General features: G+C 41.4%; 1 protein-coding gene across 6 annotated transcripts in view; it reads left to right on the top strand.

Annotated features, from left to right (window-relative positions):
* pias1b (protein inhibitor of activated STAT, 1b) overlaps positions 1-18,986 on the top strand; it is a 142,454-nt gene extending 123,468 nt beyond the window's left edge. For all 6 annotated transcript variants that reach the window (XM_060853291.1, XM_060853294.1, XM_060853290.1 and 3 more), the window contains 5 exons: positions 11,496-11,626; positions 12,187-12,349; positions 13,580-13,719; positions 16,551-16,588; positions 18,646-18,986. In XM_060853291.1, the coding sequence (XP_060709274.1) occupies positions 11,496-11,626; positions 12,187-12,349; positions 13,580-13,719; positions 16,551-16,588; positions 18,646-18,951 (778 nt within the window). In that variant the 3' untranslated portion in view covers positions 18,952-18,986. The remainder of the gene's footprint in view (positions 1-11,495; positions 11,627-12,186; positions 12,350-13,579; positions 13,720-16,550; positions 16,589-18,645) is intronic.
* The last annotated feature ends 6,793 nt before the right edge of the window (positions 18,987-25,779 follow it).

The following is a 25,779-nucleotide window of genomic DNA, read 5'->3' on the forward strand; positions in this document are numbered from 1 at the left end:
CCTCCTCTTATGAGCAGGAACACTTCCTCCCTATCTACTCCATCCAGAGGTTCATGATTTTGAGCACTGCTATCAGATTTCCTTTCCAAGGAAAAAATTGATGACCTTTCCAATCACTCATTTCTGGAATTTTTCATCCCAGAATCTGTTTTGATAGTAGAGTGTATACATTCTTTCAGCAAGGACACAGCCCACTTACTGACATCAAGAATTCAGTTTTTGTCTAATTGCTGTCAAAGCTATTGCTGTAGTTCAAACAGCTATATCTGCAGTCTACCTGCAAGGGTCTTTGTGCTTCAACTCATCATCCAACTTGATTTTTTTTTCATTCATTCACAGGATGTGTGCTTTACTGGTGGGAAAACGTTTATTGCTCATCCTTAATTGCCTTTTGAGAGGTGCTGGTGATGAGCTACCTTCTTGAATCACTGCAGTTCATTGTAGTAAACCCACGATTCAGGGAGGGAGTTGCAAGATTTTAACTTAGAGACACTGAAGGAATGTCAATACATTTCTAAGTCAGGATGGCTGACAACTTGGAGGGGAGTCTGCAGATCATGGAGATTCAGTGTGCCTGCTGCTGTTGAACTTCAACATGGTCGTGATCATGGGTTTGATGACTAAGGAGCCATGTTGAATTTCTGCATTGCATCTTGTAAATGGTACATAATGTAAATGGTGTGTCGGTGGTGGAACGTGTGAATGTTTGTGGACATAGTGCCAGTTAAATGGGCTGCTTTGACCCGGTGAGCTGAGCTGCTTCAGTATTGAATGAGCAAGTCCATTTCAGTTTCTGGTCAATGATAACTACCGAAACGCTGATAGTTCGGGATACTACAGTGATAAAGTCATTGAATGTCAAGGGGCAATGTTTTGAGTCTCCTTTATTGGAGATGGTCATTACCTGACATTTGTCATTTGTCAGCCCAAACCTAGATGCATTCCAGATCTTGCATGTTTGGACATGGGCTGCTTCAGTATTGGAGTATGCTGTAGTGGTGCTGAACATTGTGTAACTATCTATGAACCTTCTCACTTTTGATGTTATGATGGAAGAAGGTCAAGAAGCTGAAGATGGTTAGACCTTGAACAGCCTGGGATACCCGCACCAATCAACCCCACCTCCCCGTGGCCCAATATTTCAACTCCCCCTCCCACTCCGCCGAGGGCATGCAGGTCCTGGGCCGCCTCCACTGCTGCTCCCTCACCACCTGACGCCTGGACGAAGAACGCCTCCTCTTCCGCCTTGGAACACTTCAATCCCAGGGCATCAATGTGGACTTCACCAGTTTCCTCATTTCCCCTTCTCCCACCTTCCCCCAATTCCAACCTTCCAGCTCAGCACCATCCTCATGACCTGTCCTTCCTGCCAATCTTCCTTCCCACCTATCCGCTCCACCCTCCTCTCTGACCTATCACCTCCGTCCCCACCTCCATCCACCTATTGTACTCTTGATTACCTTCTCCCCAGTCCCATCCCCCTCCCATTTATCTCTCCACCCTGGGGGCTCCCTGCCTTCATTCCTGATTAAGGGCTTTTGACCGAAACGTTGATTTTCATGCTCCTCGGATGCTGCCTGACCTGAATGTTTTGTGTTGCTGAGTAGATGCCAGTGCTATTGCTGATCTGGAGCAACTTGGTCAGTGGGTCGGCAAGTTCCCAAGAACAAGTCTTCAGTGCTATTGCCAAAATGTTGTCACGGCCCATAGCTTTTGCAGTATCTAATGCTTTCAGCCATTCCTTGATATCACTTTGAATATACTTAAGATTGGCATCTGTGATGCTGGGACCTTGGAAGGAGACAGAGAAGGATCAACCACTCAGCACTCTGTAGAACAGAGAACATTACAGTGCAGTATAGGCCCTTCAGCCGTCGATGTTGTGCCGACCTGTGAAACCAATCAAAAACCCATCTAACCTATGCTATTCCAATATCATCCTTATGTTTATCCAATGACCATTTAAATGTCCTTGTGATGGCAAGTCCACTACAGTTGCAAGCAAGGCTTTCCACACCCTTTCTACTCTGAGTAAAGAACTGACCTCTAAATTCTGTCCTAAATCTATTACCGTTCAATTTATAGCAATGTCCCCTCATGCTAGCCATCACCACCATCTGAGGAAAAAGGCTCTCACTGTTTTCCCCCCCCCCCCAGCTAATCCTCTGTTTATCTTGTATGCCTCTATTAAGTCATCTATTAACCTTCTCTCTACCTCAAGTCCCTCAGCTTTTCCTCATAAGACCTTCCCTCCATACCAGACAACATCCTGGGAAATCTCCTCTGCATCCTTTCCAGTGCTTCCACACACTTCCTATAATGCGGCAATACTCCAAGTGCGGCCCCACCAGATTTTTGTACAGCTGCAACATAACATCATGGCTCCAAAAATCAATCCCTCTATCAATAAAAGCTAACTCACTGTATGCCTTTTTAACAACCCTATCAACCTGGATGGCAACTTTCAGGGATCTATGCACATGGACACAGAGATCTCTCTGCTCATCCACACTACCAAGAATCTTACCATTAACCCAGTACCCTGTGTTCCTGTTATTCCTTCCAAAGTGAATCACCTCTCTCACTTTTTTCCGTATTAAACTCCATTTGCCACCTCTCAGCCCAGCTGTGCAGCTTATTTATATCCCTCTGTAACCTGCAACATGCTTCTGCACTGTCCACAAGTCCACCAACTCTAGTGTCATCCACAAATTTTCTAACCCATCCTTCTACACTCTCATCCAGGTCATTTATAAAAATGACAAACAGCAGTGGCCCCAAAACAGATCCTTGCAGTACACCACTAGTAACTGAACTCCAGGATGAACATTTCCCATCAGCCACCACCCTAGTCTTACAGCTAGCCAATTTCTGATCCAAGCACCCAAATCACCCTCAATCCCATGTCTCTATATTTTCTGCAATAGCCTACAATGGGGAACCTTATCACATGGGTTTACTGAAATCTCGATACATTACATTACATCAACTACTTTATCCTCATCGACCTGTTTGATCACCTTCTCAAAGAACTCAATAAGGTTTGTGAGCCATGACCTACCCTTCACAAAACCATGTTGACTAACCCTAATCAAATTATAAGTCCTATCTTTTATAATCCTGTACAAAACTTTGCCCACAACAGAAGTAAGGCTCACTGGTCTAAACTCCCCTTCTTGAACAAGGGGACCACATTTGCTATCCTCCAGTCTTCTGGCACTATTCCTGTAGACAATAATGATATAAAGATCAAAGCCAGAAGCTCGGCAACCTCGGCCACGGCTTCCCATAGAATCAGAGGATAAATCCCATCTGGCCCAGGGGATTTACCCAATTTCACACTTTCCAGAATTGCTAACATCTCTTCCTTATGAGCATCAGTCCCGTCTAGTCTAATAGCCTGTATCTCCGTATTCTCCTCAACAGCAATGTCTTTTTCCTGCATGAATACTGATGAAAAATATTCACATAGCTCCTCTCTTATCTCTTTGGATTCCACGCACAACTTCCCACTACTATCCTTGACTGCCCTTAATCTTACCCTAGTCATTTTCTTATTCCTGGCATGCCTATAGAACGCTTTAGGGTTTTCCTTGATCCTATCTGCCAGAGACTTCTCATGTCTCCTCCTGGCTGTTCTAAGCTCTCTCTTTAGGTCCTTCCTGGCTAACCTGTAACTCTCCAGTGCCTGAACTGAGCCTTACATAAGCTTCCTTCTTCATCTTGACGAAATTCAACTCCTTTAGTAAACCATGGTTCCCTCACTCGACAACTTCCTCCCTGCCTGACAGGTACCTACTTATCAAGGACACGTAATAGCTGTTCCTTGAACAAGCTCCACATTTCAATTATGCCATCTCCTGCAGTTTTCTTCCCCAGCCTATGCATCCTAAATTTCATCGAATAGTGTTATAATTGCCTTTCCCCCCAGCTATAACTCTTGCCCTGCGGTATACAGGCTTACCCCGGGTTACAAATGCCTGAACTTACGGACCAACCTCCGTAAAGACTATTATTTTTAAAAATTGAGTTACCTAAAACAGTCTGTACTAACAAACGGGCAGACTACTTTGCGCAACGCTCAAAACACTGCGCGTTTTCAGTGGTTCGTCAGCCCAAGGGGGGGCAACACCACGTCGAAGCCAGGCAAGCTGTGGTTGATATTAGTAATAATCAATTGCAGTTAGTCATCAATGAAGATGGTGTCTTAGACTTGCTTGAATCCTGTGCTGAAGAACTGACCAATGAGGACCTTATGGAGCTGGAGTGGTGGCTGGTAGCATTTGAGGTAGAAGGCCAGGGCCTCAACAGCAGAACCCAAGAAGTTTTTGACGAAGGAGTTAGATGAAGCCTTTTGTCTTATTGAAACAGGGATGGCAAAGTTAGAGGAGCAAGATTCTAATGCAGAGAGATTTACCAAAGTTAACTGGATAGTTACCAATGGCCTCAGCTGCTACAACCCTTGATGCTTACTTTAGGAAATTGACTTCAGAAGGGAACCTCCACTCTCCAGCAGCAGAAGCAAACCCTGACTCTCGAATAGCAGTATCAAACCCATCCTCTTCAACACCAGGCCCATCATCTTAATTAATAATTAAGGCCCGTTCCGGTATGCAGGACATTGAGCGGAACAAGAGTATTAACCTTTAATCATCCTTTCTTTTCTATCTAGACAGTTCAAGAAATATTTCTTTCATGTTTTTTATACCAATCCACACGTTCTCTCTCTCTTAATTATAAATACTGTATTGTAGTTATATTTGTTATTACGATGTTTTAGGTTTAATGTATACTATATACGAAGACAAACATTTGATTAACTGACGCTAGCTATGAACTGTATGTAACTATTCCAACTTAAATACAAATTCGACTTATGAACAGACTTAAAAACGGAACTTGTTCGTAACCCAAGGACCTCCTGTATACCTATCCCTTTCCATCGCGAAAGTAAACCTAACCAAATTGTGGTCACTATCATGAAAGTGCTCACCTACCTCCAAATCTAGCACCTGGCCTGGTTCATTACACAGTACCAAATCTAACGTGGCCTCACCTCTTGTTGGCCTGTCTATGTACTGTGTCAGGAAACCCTTCTGCGCACATTGGACAAAAACTGACCCATGTCAAGTACTCTAAGTATAGCGTTTCCAGTCAATATTTGGAAAGACTCCCATAACAACTACTTTCGTTCATAACCAGAATTATCTTGGTAATTCTTTCCTCAACATTTCTGGAACTTTTCGGAGGCCTATAGCAAACTCCCAACAGGGTGACCTCTCCTTTCCTGTTTCTAACCTCAGACCATGCTACATCAGTAGATGAGTCCTCATCAAACACCCTTTCAGTAGACAATAGACAATAGGTGCAGGAGTAGGCCATTCAGCCCTTCGAGCCTGCACCGCCATTCAATATGATCATGGCTGATCATTCCTAATCAGTATCCGCTTCCTGCCTTATCTCCATTACCCTTGATTCCACTATCTTTGAGAGCTCTATCCAACTCTTTCTTAAATTAATCCAGAGACTGGGCCTCCCCTGCCCTCTGGGGCAGAGCATTCCACATAGCCACCACTCTCTGGGTGAAGAAGTTTCTCCTCATCTCTGTCCTAAATGGTCTACCCCGTATTTTTAAGCTGTGTCCTCTGGTTCGGCACTCACCCATCAGCGGAAACATGTTTCCTGCTGCCAGAGTGTCCAATCCTTTCGTAATCTTATATGTCTCAATCATATCCCCTCTCAGTCTTCTAAACTCAAGGGTATACAAGCCCAGTCGCTTCAGTCTTTCAGTGTAAGGTAATCCCTCCATTCCAGGAATTGACCTCGTGAGCCTATGCTGCACTCTCTCAATAGCCAGAATGTCTTTCCTCAAATTTGGTGACCAGAACTGCACACAGTACTCCAGGTGAGGTCTCACCAGGGCCCTGTACAGCTGCAGAAGCACCTCTTTGCTTCTATACTCAATCTCTCTTGTTATGAAGGCCAGCATGCTATTAGCCTTTTTCACTACCTGCTGTACCTGCATGCTTGCCTTCATTGACTGGTGTACAAGAACACCCAGATCTCTCTATACTGCCCCTTTACCTAAATTAATTCCATTGAGGTAGTAATCTGCCTTCCTGTTCTTGCCACCAAAGTGGATAACCATCCATTTATCCACATTAAACTGCATCTGACCACTCACCTAACTTGTCCAGGTCACCCTGTAATCTCCTAACATCCTCATCACATTTCATCCTGCCACCCAGCTTTGTATCATCAGCAAATTTGCTAATGTTATTGCTGATACCATCTTCTATATCATTAACATATATTGTAAAAAGCTGCGGTCCCAGCACGGATCCCTGCGGTACCCCACTGGTCACTGTCTGCCATTCCGAAATGGAGCCATTTATCACTACCCTTTGTTTCCTATCAGCCAACCAATTTTCAATCCAATCTAGTACTTTGCCCCCAGTACCATGCGCCCTAAGTTTACTCACTAACCTCCTATGTGGAACTTTATCAAAAGCTTTCTGAATGTCCAGGTACGCTACATCTACTGGATCTCCCTCGTCCATCTTCAGAGTTACATCCTCAAAAAAACTCCAGAAGATTAGTCAAGCACGATTTCCCCTTCTTAAATCCATGCTGACTCTGTCCTATCCTGTTACTACTATCCAGATGTGCCGTAATCTCATCCTTTATAATAGACTCCAGCATCTTTCCCACCACTGAGGTCAAACTAACTGGTCTATAATTTCCTGCTTTCTCTTTCCCACCTTTCTTAAAAAGTGGTATAACATTAGCCACTTTCCAATCCTCAGGTACCGATCCCGCGTCTATCGAATTCTGGAAAATAATCTCCAACGCATCCACAATTTCCCGAGCCACCTCCTTCAGTACCCTGGGATGTAGACCATCAGGCCCCGGGGACTTATCAACCTTCAGATCTAACAGTCTCTCCAACACCAAATCCTGGCAAATACAGATTCCCTTAAGTTCAGGTCCTTCAGTCACTGTTACCTCAGGGAGATTGCTTGTGTCTTCCCCAGTGAACACAGATCTGAAGTACCCAATTTAATTCTTCTGCCATTTCTTTGTTCCGTGTAATATATACCCCTGTTTCTGTCTTCAAGGGCCCAATTTTAGTCCTAACCATTTTTTTCTCTTTCACATACTTAAAAAAGCTTTTACTATCCTCCTTTATATTATTGGCCAGTTTACCTTCGTACCTCATTTTTCTTCTGCGTATTTCCTTCTTAGTAATCCTCTGTTGTTCTTTAAATGCTTCCCAGTCCTCTGTTTTCCCACTTATCTTTGCTATGTTATACTTTTTCTCTTTTAACTTTATATGTTTCTTAACTTCCCTTGTCAGCCACTGTCTTTGACTAACAACACCACCACCACCAACCTCCCCACCCCCTTTGCCACCTTCCTTGATCTTACTGGAACATCTCAACCCCAGAACTTGCAGCAACCATTCCTGTCCCTGCTCTATCCATGTCCCTTAAATGGCCACAACATTGAAGTCCCAGGTACCAACCCATTCTGCCAGTTCATTCGCCTAATTTTGGCATTGAAGTAGAAATGTTTCAAACTACCTTCCTGCCTGCCAGTACAGTCCTGCAACCTTGAAACCGTTTTCATGACCTCACTACACTCAACTTCCTGTACACTGGCATTATAATTTCGGTTCCCATCCCCCTACTGAATTGGTTTAAACCCTCTCAAAGAGTATTAGCAAATTCTACACACCCCAGGTTATTGATACCCCTCTGGTTCATGTGTAGACTATCCCATTTGTAGAGGCCCCATCAACCCCAGAATGACCCCCAATTATCCAGGTATCTGAATCTCTCCCTCCTGACTGACCTGACTGAAGTCTGTTGCACATCCTTGTCTTTTTGTACTGATATGTTGTGCTGCCCATTATCGAAAGTAATGAGATTTGTGGAGCCACTGTTTCCTGTCAATTGTTTAATTGTCCACTGGCTCTCTCAATTGGATGTGGTGGGACTGCACAGCTTAGATCTGGTTGTGGAATTGCCTAGCCCTGCCTGCTTATGTTAGGAGAAAGTGAGGACTGCAGATGCTGGAGATCAGAATTGAATGTGTGTTGCTGGAAAAGCACAGCAGAACAGGCACATCCGAGCAACAGGAGAATCGACATTTCAGGCATATGCCTTTCATCAGGAATGAGGCTTGTTGGTCAGGGCTTATTCCCAATTCCTCCGCCTCCATCTCATCTGTTCCCAGGATGACCAGTTCCACCTCAGAAAGTCCCAGGTGGCCACCACCTTCCGCAATCGCAACTTCCCTTCCCATGTGGTTGACGATGCCCTCCAGCGTATCTCCTCCACTTCACGCACCACCGCCCTTGAACCCCACTCCTCCCAACACAACAAGGACAGAAACCCCCGGTCCTCACCTTCCACCCCATCAACCTCCATATTCATCGTATCATCCTCCTCCACTTCCCACCAGCAAAGATATATTTCTCTCCCCACCCCTATCAGTGTTCCGGAAAGACCATTCCCTCTGTGATTTCCTCGTCAGGTCCACCCCTTTCACCAGCGCACACTCCACTTCTGGCACCTTTTCCTGCCACCGCAGGAAGTGCAAAACCTGCACCCACACCACTCCCCTCACCTCTGTCCAAGGTTCCACTGGATCCATCCACATCCATCAGAAATTTACCTGTACCTCTGCCAATGTCATCTACTGCATCCATTGCACCGGTGTGGCCTCCTCTAAATCGGGGAGACAGGATGCTTCCTTGCGGACCGTTTCAGAGAACATCTCTGGGGTACCTGCACCCACCAACCTCACTGCCATGTGGTTGAACATTTTAACTCCCCTCCCACTCCGTCAAGGACATGCTGGTTCTGGGCTGCCTCCATCTCCGAACCATTACCACCCGATGCCTGAAGGAGGAATGCCTCATATTCCGCCTTGGGACCCTGCAACCACACGGGATAAATGTGAATTTCAACAGTTTCCTCATTTCCCCTCTCCCCATGCTGTTCAGTCCCAAGCCTCCAACTCGGCTCCACTCTCTGGACCTGTCCATCCACTCTCTCTCTCTCTCTCTCTTCCCCCCCCCCCACCTCCCATTTATCTCTCAGCCCCAACTCACAAGCCTCATTCCTGATGAAGGGCAAATGCCTGAAATGTCCATGCTCCTGCTCCTCTGATGCTGTCTGACCTGCTGTGCTTTTCCAGCACCACACTCTTGACTCTACTTATGTTGTTTGGTATACAAATAGTAGAACCTGTATTGTAGCTTGGCTGAGGTTCTTCCAACATGTAGCTTCAAAAATCACCACAAGCCTGCAACGCTTTTCTATTTGTACAACATGGTGATTGAGGAACTATGTATAGACACCATTCACACATGCCTCTGGCATTGAGCCTTAAATTGAAAGTGGAGTGGATCTGCATTGACATTACTTTTCAAATCTCAATATCACATAAATTGCACAACTTTATCTTGAATTCATTGTTTGTTTTTTAAAAAAAAATCAGAAGTCACATGGCACCAGATTATAGTTCAGCAGGTTAATTTGAAATCAAAAGCTTTTGGAGCACTGCTCCTTCGTCAGATGAAGTGGAGGGAAGTGCACGCGCACACAATTTATAGGTAGAGATCAGTGCAAGATAGTTCCATGTAATTAAGAGTGTCAAAGGTAGTATTAATGATGTGAGTGGAGTTGACAGGTTGCAGGTTTGCTGGTGATCACAAGTGTCAGTAGCTGAATAGCTAGTGAAGAGATGACCTATGATCCAATTCAACAGATACACAGGACCTACAACCCAATACACCAACATTTTCATGCACAAGTTTGAGCAAGATTTCTTTGCTGCACAGGACCTCCAACTAGCACAATGCGCCAGATACGTCGATGGCATTTTCTTCTTGATGTCATGTGATTTCTGATTTTGTCCACCACAGCCCGACACTGGCATCTCCACATCTCAGTTACCATTAAAAAAAATTGAGAATTACATTTGTGACATTATGCTGACTGTTCCATTGAGAGTTATAAATAAGTGCATTTAACACAGTTAATTTGCAGGAGTAGCAATGTTTCGCCTTCTTTGTTTCCCCCGAACCCCCCACGTGCTGGCTGTCCCAAATAAAGGGCATCTCCCTTAAATTTCAAAGATTAGTTGAGCTATGCTTTGGCACAAAGTAAATTCACCAAATTATTATAATGTTGCTTTTGTAATAGTGTGTTTAAATCCTGTTAACTGCCTGTGACAGTGGCAGGTCTTTTACAGCAAGTTAATGCTCATGCTGAAATGCGAGGAAATTAATTTTGTACAATGCACATTTGACCTTTTGGTTTTACCATCTGTAGGACAGTTTGTTTGCTTTTTCTTTCATTGTCGTACTTAGCGTATTAGTTGTTGGCAGCTTAAATCAATAGAGCTGGCATTAAAATTTTACAGCTCTCTACCCATGGGTACAGAAGAGCAGGAGACAAAAATCAGTCAGAGTATTCACTTAGAAGTTGAAATGCTAAAATTCTGAAATAAAATTCTTCTCAATGCAGCAGACTGAGAGTTGTCTTAAAATGGCTAACACTTTGAGTTCTGCAGTTGATTCTACAATGTAAATGAACGGTGTAATTGCTTCTGACACTTTGTTTCGTTTGGCTCTCTACTGAGTTGTGTTATAAAAAAGATGCCATGTTTAAATCTCTGATTACTGATGCATTACCATTAAAACACACAATTTTGTTCTGACCAATCATGCTTTCACTATAATAAAAACAGAAAGTGCTTGAGACCTTCAGGCCTGGCAGCATTTGTGAGAAAGGAAACCAAATTGACATTTTGAGTCTGTTATGGCTCTTCTTTGGAACATTTTCAATGCATTGGCTGTTCCAGGTTTTCTGCCACTTCTCTTTGACATCTTATTCCCGAGGTGAAAGCCTGTTGTATGATTCAAGATGATGGTTGTTAATGAGGTATTCAAAAGTGGAAGATGGGTTACCTTGTCTGCAAAGATGACAAGAATCAACGGGTTATCAGTTCAGAAGAGGGTACTATTGCCACCCTTCCTTGTGCATGGTGGGCTGACTCAATAACTTAGTGCAAATTGGAAACTAATGTGAGGTCTTTCTAATCTCCGTAGTGTATTGCTATGCCATCAGTAACATTGTGTCTTTGCGAGCATTTTGGGATTCTATATATTTAAAATTCAAGGACTTGTAAGACATCGTGTACAGAAAGAACTTGGCAGCAGTGTAGTTTATAAATGGGTATGATGTCTGCCGTAATTAAGTACGTTTAAGTAACTGAGAAATGTTCAATAATTTTACTGTGCCTGAGTTATAGTATTTTCATTTTTTGTGTTGGTGAACTCTTATTCCCTCAAAACAAAGTGTACTCTGAAGCAACTTTAATAGTTACTTTGTTCCACAATGTTTGCTAACCAGTGTTTAATGTTTTTGTAGAATGAATTAACTTGTACACCCTTGCTTTCTCTCTTTTAAAAAAAAATGCAGATTATTTATGGAAATCCTCAATTGCTGTACAGATTGTGACGAAATTCAGTTTAAGGAAGATGGAGCATGGTCACCAATGAGAATGAAGAAGGAGGTCCAGGAGGTGAATTCTGCTTATAATGGTGTTGAAGGTATGCCTTTTGTTACATAGGGACTGAGCAGAAAGATCAGATTAGACTGATAGCTATTTAACCCAAAATACCTGTGGTTAGTGAAATTTGGATAATAATGTTCCTTCAATCTCTTGCGTCAAAATCATAGTGCTTTGATGAGGTAAAAATATTATTGACAATAAATCCACATGTTAAATATAAACATCAGAGTGGGTAGTGTGGGAATTAGAAAAGAAAGGGAATGCTATAATAAGCTAGGCATGCACTCTTTCTAAATCCTGGAAGTGGAAGAGTAGTATAAAATCTTTGGTTCTGTTGTTTTCCACCATAAGTGAATACCAAGTCCTACAGTCACCAAACCCTTAACCTGCATTCCACCAGTTTGTTACGATGTTCTTTCAAGTGAAGGTTACATAAAAATCCATTGTAAGCTTTGCTGAAAGAGTTCAAGACAAAATAGACTGTTCATGGCTGAAAGATCACCAGCACAAATGTCCCAATTTATGCCTTTGAGCTTGCTTTGCATATGCCTTTTTTTCCCCAGAAATACTGACCATTAGGTTCAAATTGTTTACTAGGTGCTTGTAAAAGTTTGACTGAGCACAGGCATTCTTCTCAAGATAATAGAAAGGTTGAAGTGATTGATCTGACGATCGATAGTTCATCGGAAGAGGAGGAAGAGGAGCCACCTGCAAAGCGGTACCCTTCAATATCTTCTCCATCACCACCTATCAACAAAGGGTAGGCTTTGAGTTACAGCTGGTCTCTTTGAACTGGTTTTTGTGTTTGCAAAGAGTTTGTTGGATACAGTGAAAACAAAATTCACAATTTGATGGACTTCAAACAATTTCTGTCCACCGTCATTTCAAAGCTGATATTGCATGCAGAATAAAATGTACTTGTCCCAAATCATTCTTTGTTGGTATGTCAATTAATTGCTATGTTCCTGCAATCCTGGATTCATTTCCAGTCTTGTCTTTTTCTCTACCTTCAAGAGGCTTTGCAAAATTTAAACTTTGCTCTTAGTTTCGTTTGGCTAATTTCTATTTGTAGAGTGTCTTGGGTCATTTCATGTCTAAAAAGCTGTATTTAAATGACAGTGGCAGTTTGTTACTTCACTTGAGCATCAGGTTTGCAAAACAATTGTTGGATGCTACTCTTCAATTGTTGAAATAACAGTCATTTTTTAAAGCCAACCTCGAACACTGTTATAGTTTTCTCTGATCTTGAGGATTGTTAATGCTAAAGCACCGCTCCCTATCTCCTGCTCAAATGGCTACTCTTCATGCAAATCTGGGCAGAAATTGCAGAGTTAACGTCTCTGGAAAATGCTGTTTGTATTTTTTAATTTAACTGCAGTGAGATTCTCTCTCAATATGTGCACGTTGGAACTTCATTTTAAAATCAAACTTTTAAATTATCCAAATAACCAGTTGAATATTTAGTTGTCTGCTTTCGCTTTTGCTGTGTGAACTTAAAAGTGATCAATGATGGTTCTCAAGGTCGATTCTAATCGGTTACGATGGCCACAAAATTCCTCTTCTGTCTTGAATAGGTTGGACTAGTGGAACTTTGAAATCAAAGGCAGGAGTGTATACATTATCAAATAAATCCGGCACTTTTCTTGTTCATGATTTTAATTTGTTATTTCTTTTTTCATTTCTTTGTTTTCTTCTCTTGCGACCACTTAACATTTTCTGGAGACAGTGCCATTACTTGTAAACTTAAGTTAGCATCATACACGTTTGGTGCTTTGTCTGAGTGACCACGCTTTGCTTTAATTGTTACGCTATATTGAACAGTACCAGATCTGATCCCAGTTTAACATCTGCTGAGGGCGGGTTGTTGCAGGTGAGCAGAAACATCGCTCATGCTGACAGCTGCTAATTCATCAGAGAACAGAAATCAAAATTACTTCTTTTTGGTCTGTTACAACTAAGTTTAAACTTTTCATGTCTGTCTTGTATACAGGGTTCTAAATCTCCACCATCAGACATCACCAGTAACAAGAACTCCGAGCATACCAACTCTGGATACCAACTTTATCTCTGCTCCTTTTCAAGACTACCGTCATTCATACCACTTACCAACTCTGCCGTATGAACTGCAAGGTAAGCTATTTACAATAGGGCGTGTCTTCAACTGTGGCTTTGATGCTGAGAAATTATATATTTGAGATGTTGTACCCTAAGAATGGAGTTATACCATTTAACCAAAACATTATTAGCAATACAATCCTAAATCCACATTCAAAGTTCGACAACTCTGTGTTAACTTTGTCACTTTTGAGTCCCCTCAACCTCATGGAGTAAAGTAAAGTTAGCAAAAAAAAGGTTTAAAAATGAGAGTTTCATATTTGGTTATTAAAAGTTGGTGAGATTTATGATCTTTGCGAAGATTTGTAGCTCAGATTGATGATAAGTATGTAAGTTAGCTTGCTCAGCCTGAACGTTTGTTTTCAGATGTTTCGTCATCATACTAGGTAAAATCATCAGTGAGTGTCTCTGGTGAAGCGCTGGTGGTATGTACCGCCTCTCTATTTATAGGTCTTAGTTTCTTAAGGTGGGTGATGTCATTTCTGTTTCCATTTTTCAAGGGAAGGTAGATGGGATCTAAATTGATGTATTTATTGATGGAGTTCTAGTTAGAATGCTATGCCTGTAAGAATTCTCTTGCATGTCTTTGTTTCACTTGTCCTAGGATCTGTGTGTTGTCCCAGTCAAAGTGGTGTCCTTCTTTGTCTGTAGGTATAGAAACTAGTGATAGTTGGTCATGTCTTTTGATGGCCACTTGGTGTTCATGTAACCTGGTGGCATGTTTCCTGCTAGTTTGTCCAACGTAGTGTTTTTTACAGTGCTTGCATGGCATCTTGTAAGTGACGTTAGTTTTGCTTGTGGGATCTATTGGATTCTTTAGGTTCATTAGTCATTGTTTAAATGTGTTGTTACGTTTGGAGGCTACCATGATGCCAAGGGGTCTGAGTAGTCTGGAAGTCATTTCTGATGTGTCTTTGATGTAAGGTAATGTGGCTGTGGTTTTTGGTTGTGTTGTGTCTGTTATTTGAGTTTGTTTCTGAGGAATTGGCGGATTGTGTTTATTGGATACCTGTTTTTCTCAAACATTGTATAGCTGTTTTCTATTTTTTGGTAGTTTTTGGGTGCTGCAGTGTGATGTAGCTCATTGAACTAATGTCTTGATGTAGCTCCATTTGTGGGTGTTGGAATGATTGCTTCTAAAGTTAAGTATCAGGTCCGTGTAGTGTTTTTCTGTAGATGCTGGTTTGAAGCTCTCCGCTACTTGCATGTTCAACTGTCACGCCTCGGAATGGGAGTCTGTTGTCATTCTCCTCTTTTTTTTGTGTGTGAATTTTATGCCTGTCAGGATATTGTTGATGGTGTTGTATGTTTCCTCTAATTTGTTCTGTTTTGTGATGACAAAGGTGTCATCGATGTAGCAGACCCAAAGTCTGGGTTAGTTAGATGGGAGGGCAGCTTGTTCACATCTTTGCATTACTGCTTCTGCTGTGAGCCCTGGTATTGGTGGTGTCCTACAGGTGTTCCGTTGACTTGTATAAAGGTTTTGCCTCACCACCCACTTCACATTCAGTAACAAAGGTCCATTAGCTTGAGGATGTTGTCTTTGCTGATGAAGTTGGTACTGTCTGGTGTTTGTGGTCCTGGTTTTCCCAGTAGTGATGCCAGTGTTTCTTTGGCCAGGTCGATGTTAATTGATGTGAAAAGGGCTGTGACGTCAGTGGAGACCATTATTTCATCCTCTTCTATCTTTCTTTCTTTGGTGTTCAGGAATTCTTGGGTGGAGTGAATGGAGTGGCGTGAATCTTCAGTTAGGTGTTTTATTTTTGGTGGCGATTTTTGGCTAGTCTGTATGTTGGTATACCAGATAGGGAGACTGTGGGTCTGAGCGGGGCCCCTAGTTTGTGTATTTTTGGTAATCCATAGTAGCATGGTGTTTTGGATCCATCTGGTTTGATTTTGGAAGTCTGATTCTTTGATATGTGTTTTTTGACTGTCTATTATGTAGATGTCAGATATGCAGTGTTCCCTAAAGGCACTGATAAGGGTCATTTCAGTTTCTGAGTAGTTGGCTTGCCTCACTCAGTCTAATATTTAGCATTATGGAGGACAAAATATTAGATGTAGTCAAGCTCTTGGTCTGTGGAATCATCAGAGCAGGCTCCTTTTTGTGTTCTTGCCTGATTCCGTTTCTGATGGACCTTGAGGATAGGTATGAGGCGTCAGAATCTTGCGTGATTTGTTTTTTTCCCATTTCCCAAGTTTAGTAGTTCTGTGATCTGCAAAGTCGTCTCTTAAATGCCACCTCTGGCTGAAAGGTAAATTAACAGACCGGGTTTCAAATCTGGGACCTTGCATTTGTGGCTAATGTAATCCTATCTCTATTTTTTCGCATAAAGTTAAACAGCAAAGCGTAAACTCTCCTATAATGGATTGATCACTTTGAAACCACACAAATCTAATCATATAAGCAGCATCATATTTTTCAATGTGCTATTAATGATCATTTCCCATGTTCTAAGACAAGCTTCTTGTCACTTGCTTCATTTAAATTGGAGAAGTCTGCACTTAGGAACCAGTACAAGACATCAACATTGTCAATCCCACCTTTCTTATCCTGGTAGCATATTTATAGTCCAGGCTCTTAATACTGTCAGGATAAGGTGTTATTAACAGTGTAAACATGGAGAAGCTGTCTCATGGGTTTTGCTGTGCAGTGATCCAAGCTAAACAAACAGATATAAAACCCTGTAGTTACTTGACCTTGTTCCCTGATCTTTGCAATAAGAATACAAATGAAGCCCTGTATCCAAAGTCTGATTGCTCTAAGATTTTTACTATTATAAAATTTGGACACATTTGGGACATATATTTTATCATAATATTTCACTATTCCTTTGTTTGAACAGGTTTAGACCTATTCCCCTTTTTACAAGGAGATAATCAGGTAGGCAAAACATCCATGCACTTTTGCAATTGAAATTTTGATTTTTTTATTATATCAAGAATGTATATGTGGTTTCCATGTGATTATTCGTGTAAAGACCTCAGGCGTTGTGATGTCAGTGGAAATTGTTTTCCTTCCAAAATCACATTTTACAGCACAATCTCAAGTAAGTTATGAATAGAATACTAACAAAACATTGAATAGCAGAGGACAAAGATTTTGTTACCTATAGTGCCGTCTGATAATCGTCCCAAATACAAGGTGTTTTATTCTTCCATAGACTGTATGGCAGTCAAATTTTGAGATATGTACTTAGCTCTGATTATCACTTGCCTGTAGTTACACTTTGTTTAAACTTTCTTTCACCTTTTCCATCCTCCCTCCAAAATATAGCTGAGGGTCTGGGAAGTGATTTGCAATATCTTTGTCCCCCAGTTTGATAAAATGTGCACAGAATAGCTGTTGAAACTGGAGCCTCTGGTACCTATGGTTCAGTGTTGAATTATATGCTGCATTTATCAACTCGGCTTCATGGAAACTATCATTTGGAAAGTGTACAGGCCATGATAGTTTACTGTAGCTTGGCCTTACATTGACAGTTCACCCCAAACATATGTTTGAAGTTCAGGATCCATCATACTTCAATTAAATGCTCCTTCAGGGCGGCACAGTGGTTAACACCCCTGCCTCACAGTGCCAGGGGCCTGGGTTTGATTCCAACTTTGGGTGACTGTGTGCAGTTTACACATTCTCCCCGTGTCTACGTGGGTTTCCTCCAGGTGCTCTGATTTCCTCCCACTGTCCAAAGATGTGCAGATTAGGTGAATTGGTCGTGCTAAACTATACTGTAGTATTTGAGGGAATATGCACGATAGGTGGATTGGCCGTGGTAAAAATGACATGTGTGGTGTTATGGAGATGGGATAGGTCTGGGTGGGATGCTCTTCGGTGCCGACACATGGCCTCCTTCTGTACTCTAGGGATTCTATATTTAAAAAATTCTGTCAATATGTTAAAGTACGACATCATGTTATGTCTTGGGACTAATAATCCAGAGATCTGATCTATTCAATCGGACAAGGTTAGACATCACATGACACCAGGTTATCGTCCAACAAGTTTATTTGAAATCACAAGCTTTCAGAGCAGTGCCTCTTCGGCCGATGAAATGTGACTTCACCTGACCAAGCGGCAGCGCTTTGAAAGCCTGTGATTTCAAATAAACTTGTTGGACGATAACTTGGTATCGTGTGACTTCTGACTTTGTCCACCCCAGTCCAACACCAGCATATTCAAGCTATTGATCCAAAGACATTGGTCTCACCACAGCGGCTTAGGAATTCAAATTCAGTTCACTTAATAAATATGGAATAAAATATTACATCAGTAATGACCATGTTACTATTAGGGTATCACTCACTGTTATCATTTTTAGGAAAGAAAACCTCCCATCCTCACTGTGTCTGGCCTTTGTGTAACATTAGGTCCACCACAACTGCCTGACTCTTCCCTCCCCTCTGAAATGGTCAAGGAAACATTCCTCAATCAAGAAGATAGCTCCCCACTAGCAATGAATGCCGACCTTGCATATGCCCCGAATGATCAAAGAAGAGAAATCAAAGAGAAGGGGTCACTTATCCATTGTCTTGGTGAGGTGAAAGTGTGAGGAAGGGATAGCGTAAGAGGAAGACATCATGTGAATAAGAATTGTAAACCCAGGATAGAATAAGTTTAAATATATGAAGTAAGTACTTTTAGAAAAATTATTTGGAAATTATGTGAAAGGTGCAATGCCGTTGCAAGTTGTATCAAATAGTAGGTTTTGATAAATGTTTCAGTGAATGAAAGGTTAAGTGTATTTACTTTAACTTTGAGAAATGGAAGCTGTTTTATATGCAGACATAGTCTAATAAATGTCAATATTTGAATGCTTGCATGTTATAATTAGTCAGTGGCTTTGAGACTACAGTGGAAGAATTGTAATCTTGCACAGGCTCTCAAAAACCAGTATTAATATACTGATAGTAATGTTCAGTGCTCTCTTCTTGCTACTACAGCATTACAACACCTCCCTCCTTGCTGCTGCAGCTGCTGCAGCCAGTGCTTCAGAGGATCAGGACCTCATTCACTCCTCGCTCAATAGATTCTTCCCATATGGCTCTTCGCAAATGTTCCTGGAGCAGCCAAACTCTGCACCTGCCAACACGCTGGCAGTGACGAACGGCAGCAGCAGCGGAAGTAACAGCAGTCTCGTCTCTTCTAGCAGCTTGCGGGAAAACCTTGGGCATCCTGGGGCTAACCGGAGCAGTGTGGAAAGTGGCCCCATCTTTGGCACCATGCCAGATGTTATTTCATTGGACTAAGATTTAAAACAATGGATATAGTGTGTTTTTTTTTGTGTGGTTGGGGTGGTGGGGGCAGGGGGTGGGGGCAGAAAGAGGACAAGAAAATCTGGTTTGTTTCATCTTTTAAAAACAAATTTAGAAGTGTAGAGACCCTTTTTTTTAAATAAACAAAAAAATTTAAAAAAAATACACCATGTACAGAGAACAAAATACTATATTTTCAGTTAACTTTTGTATATAAATTCCGAACTGTCTGTCTTTTAAGGTTATTTCAGTTCACTTTGTGAAAGCAGAGTTTTTACGATGTATTTGTCTGTTCTGTGATATTACTTTTTTGTATTTGTTGTTCGATGGCATTATTTCCTTCACCGTTGTCATTATTTTAATTAGGAATTTTCCATTCATGTGCTTCATTGTAGAATATTCTTTCTTTCCGAAAGAACTGCGATGTCGATGGTTGACAACAATAGTATTTTCTTTTTTTTGTGCAAAATAATTTTATTATACTTTTTAAGTTATGTAAAGAATCTGAATTGTTTCCCATATCATTCCCTCTGCATCTGCAGGAAGTAGCTTTGGAGAATGCACAGTATCGTACAATTTTCTCACACAAAAAAAAAGGCCATTTCTGTTTTAATTTTAAATTGGGTGTTACCTGTCTCCTCAATATTTTGATTTGTGCTTCATATTACAAAGTAGCATTTTTTTTCAAGCATTAAGGAATTTTTAAGTTAACAGAGAGGAGTGAGTTGTGTCACACCTTTCCTCCTTCAGAGACATCAGCAATTAATTTCGCTTTCAATGTTACATGAACAACCCTAACTGCAGAATGTCTCCAGTTTGTGTACTTCTATTTTAAAAGCTATTTTTCCATTGTATGCACAGCACTGATCATGAAATAGTATTTTAAGTTTTATAACCAACATCCCAAGGAGGCCACCAGCTTCAGTGTGCACATATCTGAAGTCCCATGTCACAAACCTTCTACTTCTACATGATACATCCCCAGCTGAAATTTGACTGCTAGAATTTGGAGATTCATGGGCACATTATTGACTTATCAGTTAATCATACTGTCTATTATATGACCTTTGTTTTAATTCATGTTCCATAAATTTGGCACTGAGATCTTTGCTTTGTATGACAGCCTCAAATGAAGTGGTTGTTTTCCAGGTGAATTCAGTTTCGTCTTTCATTTACATTCAGTGGCTTGAATACAATAAAACAGGATTGGCAGACAAATATTTGGAACGCAGATTGGCTACAAATAAAACCCACTAATTTAATAATCTGCATCTAAATCATACACCTCCATTGTTACTGTTGTGTGATAATTCAATCTGTTCACTGGAGAGAAGACTGGTTTTTGTATGCAGTGATCTACTTAGATTTATGTTGGAAAGACACCAGCTGAGTACAGATCCCATCAATGTAACTTTAAGCTGTACAACTCAAAGTTCCATTTAAGTTTGTGGTGTTAGTGGATCCAAGCTTGGTATAGTGGGGCACGAAAAATTGCCACCTCTTTGAGTTGAAGTTTTAGTTGGGGTTTCTGCTTCTGATTACTGACTAGTGACTCTGTTTAAAATATATGTAGGTCTTGAATTAGGCCAACGTCCAAATTACTTCTACTTTGAGATCTTGTACCCCCTATAGTTGAAAAGTCCTTTGGAGACACACTCAATAGAGATGAACAATAGCTAATTCAAATAAGATATTGGAAAGTGATCTGCCCAGTGAAACTGTACACCAGCAGCAAGAGGACACATTTGAGAGATGAGGAAGTTATAACCAAAGAATGCAAATGAATGAAACCTGAGTAATAAAAATATAATTGGGCTGCGGTAGGTGCCATGCTGATTTCTGTCAATTGAAGATTATGTAATCTAATCGGTATCACTGTCCATAGGATCAATTGATTAATAGCTCAGTGAAAATGATTAAGTGAGACATACTTAAGGGAGTTGTATCTGGTTTGTAAAAATGCATTACTGTATCAGGTCTGTTCTAGCAATGGACAGGCTGGATGTTGAAACAGCAGGAATATATGTTATGCTCTAACCAAACTTATTTCCAGCATACTGTTTGTTTCACAAATTCCAGTTTTAAAGAGGCTGATTGTGAAGTGCAGTTGGTTTATTGGACTCCAATACTTGGATGTAATTTGGTTATGGGCCTGTCTGGAATACAGGGCTGGATCTTTCAGGTCATGTGCTGCATTTTGACAAGCGAAATGAATTTTTAAAGGAGAAAGCTAGCTTATGTGCAACATAATTTAATTGACACCTATTGTGAAATTATGCTGGAATGGGCTGTGTTGAGTGTATTTATACTGGAAGTGTTTCTGTAAGTAGAATTGTCACAAGCATGAAACTCCACCTCTTCAGTGAATTTGTAAATTCTGTAATCAGTCCTCTCTGAGGGTATCAAAGACAGCTCTAATACTTCTACTGCCTTAAATCTTTCACAGTGCTGGTTCCCGTGACCGCATGCCAAACCAGAGAAATGGCTTTTTTTTTATAATTGAGTATAGTAGACCAGTGTTGGTTTGTATAAAGTACCACGTGAAAATATTTATTTCATGCATTGAAAGCAATTGTTTACCCAATGAATGTTACTTGTTAATGTAGAGATCTTTTAGATGTAATAAAACAGCAAAAACATCCCAGCAATAGATTTGGGTATTCTCCTTTTCAACTTCCACTTGTGTTGTTTCCTTTTGTAAGCTTTTTGGAAGTTTTTCTGTTAATGAAACAAATATTACGGTTGTATTTTTTTGGCCCATGTATACCTTACCTTACCTTACCTTCCCTTGGGTAAAAAACACAAATAGAAAAGGTGGTTATTTAAGGTAATTTATCAACTGGATAGTAGTACCATGTCATTTTTTACTTCAGGTACAGAAGAATCAACATTGAAGCATTAATCACCACATTACTGACGTTAATGGTCAAGGGAAGGTTTGTTGAGGTGGTTCAGATTCTGAAAAGGAAGTTGAGTCATCTTGGGCTAACGTCACTGGTTTATTTTAAATGTACTTGCATGTGTGCAGTAAGCTAACATCTACTGAGGTGTTCCAAAGAAGAATACTTGGAGTCAAAATGTTAACTCAGTTTCTCTGTCCACAGATATTGCCGGACCTGAAAATGTGTTGCTGGAAAAATGCAGCAGGTCAGGCAGCATCCAAGGAGCAGGAGAGTCAACGTTTCGAGCATGAGCTCTTCAGGAATTCCTGCTGTGCTTTTCCAGCAACACATTTTCAGCTCTGATCTCCAGCATCTGCAGTCCTCACTTTCTCCTATATTGCCGGACCTGCTGAGTTTGCCAACTCATTGTTTTTAAGTTAGGTTTTAGTTGATGGTTTGGTGCTGATTGGGGCTTTTTCAGCATGTGGAAATCAGTGTCTAAGATATTATCTTGTATCATTCAGTATCTGACAGAAATTTTACATTTACACCAACTCATTGTCTTGATACTTTATCTTTGCCAAATCCTGTCTGCAACATAGGTAATGCACTGTCTTACCAGCCTTAATAGGATATATTTTTTATGTGGCTACTGTTGTTTTTTTTCCACTAATTTGTAGTAAACACTCTAATTTGGTTCTAAAGTTGGTTCATCAGAGGGCTGGATATTTCTTTTAGGATGTTGGGGTAATGTGTCAACTCATGAATTCTTGTACAACCTACTAACCTGAAAGAAGAATGCAACACTACAACTGCATTGAAGGGCTTTCACATAATTAGCAGAGGTTTTAAAAATCTTCAGGTATGCCACTCTCCGCTGAAGGCGTGGTACTTCTTGTTGCAGCTTCTGAGACACTAGGGCATGTGTTTGTCTATCTACCTGTGACATTATAACTTCCTTCTCTCCAGATATCTGAGCGTATGCACTTTGGCGGTGAGGAGTTAATTATTGGATAGTGATTGTGAGCAAGAAACTAGGCTGCTAATTTTGTTTTCCTTCCTAATTTAAACAGAGATCATTTATTTCAGGATGGTTCAGGATTGAATGAGTTCTTCCAAGTTAGCGTGAACGTGAATTTAGGACTCTGCCGTTTAATTGTATCATTGTGAGATCGTAGTTGATCAGTGACCTTACTGTGGACCTGCATTTTCCCCATTAATTAATTGCTGTTTGTGGAAAAGTGTTCTGTAAATCTGCCAATTTTTTTGATATATTTTGTGAGGTGTAGGTGTCACTGGCTGGGCCAGTACTTTGAGTCAGAGATATCCGGCACGGAACCAGACCTTGCGATCCAACTCGTCCACGCCAACCAGCTATCTTAACTTAATCCAGTCCCATTTGCCAGCATTTAACTCATATCTCTCTCAACCCTTCCTATTCACATACTCATCCTTTTAAATGTTGTAACTGTACCAGCCTCCACCACTTCCTCTGGCAGCTCATTCCATACATGCACCACCTTCTGTGTGAAAAAGTTGCCCCTAAGGTCCCTTTTAATTCTTTCCCTCTTACTTTAAATGTGTGCCATCTGGTTTTGGACTCCCCCACCTGGGGGAGAAGTCACTTGTCTATTTACCCTATCTGTGCCCCTCATGATTTTATAAACCTCCATAAGGTCATCCCTCAATATCTGACGCTCCAGGGAAAATAGCCCCAGCCTGTTCAGCCTCTCCATGTAGCTCAAATCCTCCAACCCTGGCAACACCTTTGTAAATCTTTTCTGAACCCTTTCAAATTTCATAACATCCTTCCATTAGAAGGGTGATCAGAATTGCACACAATATTCCAAAAGTGGCCTAACCATTGCCCTGTATAGCTGCAGCATGATCTCCCAACTCCTATAATCAATGCTCTGACCAATAAAGGAAAACATTCCAAATGCCTTCACTATCCCATCGACATGTGACTCTGTTCGTTGAAAGTAATGAACCTGCACTCCAAGGTCTCTTTGTTCAGCAACACTCCCCTGGACTTTCCCATTCACTGTATAAATCATGAGGGGCATGGGTAGGATAAATAAACAGTATTTCCCTGCAGTGCGGGAGTCCAGAACTAGAGGGTATAGGTTTAGGGTGAGAGGAGAAAGATGTAAAAGAGACCTAAGGGGCAACCTTTTCATGTACAGGATGGCGCATGTGAGGAACGGGCTGCCAGAGGAAGTACTGGAGGCTGGTATAATTGCAACATTTAAAAGGCATCTGGATGGGTATATGAATAGGAAGGGTTTAGAGGGATATGGGCCAGGGTGGGACTAGATTGGAGTGAGCTATCTGGTCGGCATGGATGAGTTTGGACTGAAGGGTCTGTTTCCATGCTGTACTTCTCTCTGATCTGTGTGGCTTTGAGAGGATTAAGCCTGTAGGCATGTTGTTTTGTCAGAACAGCATTCCTTCTACCTCTCGCGCAACAGTATTAGTCCTCCCCGTCATCTTCCTGCATATGTCCCCATCCAACTGCAACAAACCTCTCAACAGGATTCTTTGCTCCCAAGATAGATGGTTCACTAACCTATCCCACTTGTCAAGGACTTCCTCGTTGTTTAACGTCTTTTGAGGCACATCAACCTCAATGACATCTGGGTTTGATTCCTCATGTTGCAGGGCAGTAACTAACACTTGTTTCTCCAGTTATCTGTCTTTATTATAGTAAGGTTTCAACATATTCAGAGGAGGTACCTGATAACGTTTTTTCTATCTGGCACCTTTACCAGATAGTTTACCTGAATCCTCCTCTTCTCAATTCGACAGGGACCACTAAACCTGGCTTTGAAGGGATCTCCTATCACTGGTAACAATACTAACTAATGGGAAAAGTCAGAATTTTAGAGTTTTTATCTGCCACCTGCTTCATTCTATGCTGTGCTCTCTTCAGGTGCTGTTCAGCTAACTCACCTACCTGATTTAATCTCTCCCTCACCCCAGATACATAATCCAGTTGTGAGATCTCCAACTTTATGGGCGACACGGTGGCACAGTGGTTAGCACTGCTGTCTCACAGCGCCTGAGACCCGTGTTCAATTCCCGACTCAGGCGACTGACTGTGTGGAGTTTGCATGTTCTCCCCGTGTCTGTGTGGGTTTCCTCCCACAGACCAAAGACGTGCGGGTCAGGTGAATTGGCCATGCTAAATTGCCCGTAGTGTTAGGTAAGGGGTAAATGTAGGGGTATAGGTGGGTTGCGCTTCGGCGGGTCGGTGTGGACTTGTTGGGCCGAAGGGCCTGTTTCCACACTAAGTAATCTAATCTAATTCAGTCCTGTCAACTTTTCTTTAATTAGTTTCAAAGGTCCTCTCACTTCATATCCAAATATTAAAGGGAGTAAACTGAGTAGATTTGTTTGGGGCATCTCTAATGGCAAAACAATACGAATAGGATACCTTTATCCCAATCATTCAGGTAATCTTGACAGTATGGGCTTCAGGGTCTGATACCACCTTTCCAAAGCTCCCTGCGATTCAGGATGGTACGCACTTGATTTAAAATGTTGTGTCCATGATTTCTTTAAACTGCCTAGCATTAAAATTAGACCCTTGGTCTAACTGGATCTCTCTGGGTAGCCAGTACTGTGGTAAGAAAGCTACTAACTCCTCCACCACCACCCTTTTTGCCTTGAAACTCCATAATGGAATTGCCTCTGGAAATTTGGTAGACACATCCATTATGGTTAGCAAGTACTGGTTCCCACTTTTAGTTTTACGGTGGGCACGATCAATCATAACTCATGTGAAAGGTTATTCGAATGTGGAAATTGGCAACAAAGGTGCTGATTTTATTATTGCCTGTGGCTTACCTATCATTTGGCATGTAGTATGACAAAATTTAACCTCATCTTTGTGTAGTCCCGGCCAATAGCAGTGCTTTTGGACCTTAGCCTGAGTTTT

This window comes from Hemiscyllium ocellatum, chromosome 39 (assembly GCF_020745735.1).
Source record: "Hemiscyllium ocellatum isolate sHemOce1 chromosome 39, sHemOce1.pat.X.cur, whole genome shotgun sequence".
NCBI classification, from domain to species: domain Eukaryota; kingdom Metazoa; phylum Chordata; class Chondrichthyes; order Orectolobiformes; family Hemiscylliidae; genus Hemiscyllium; species Hemiscyllium ocellatum.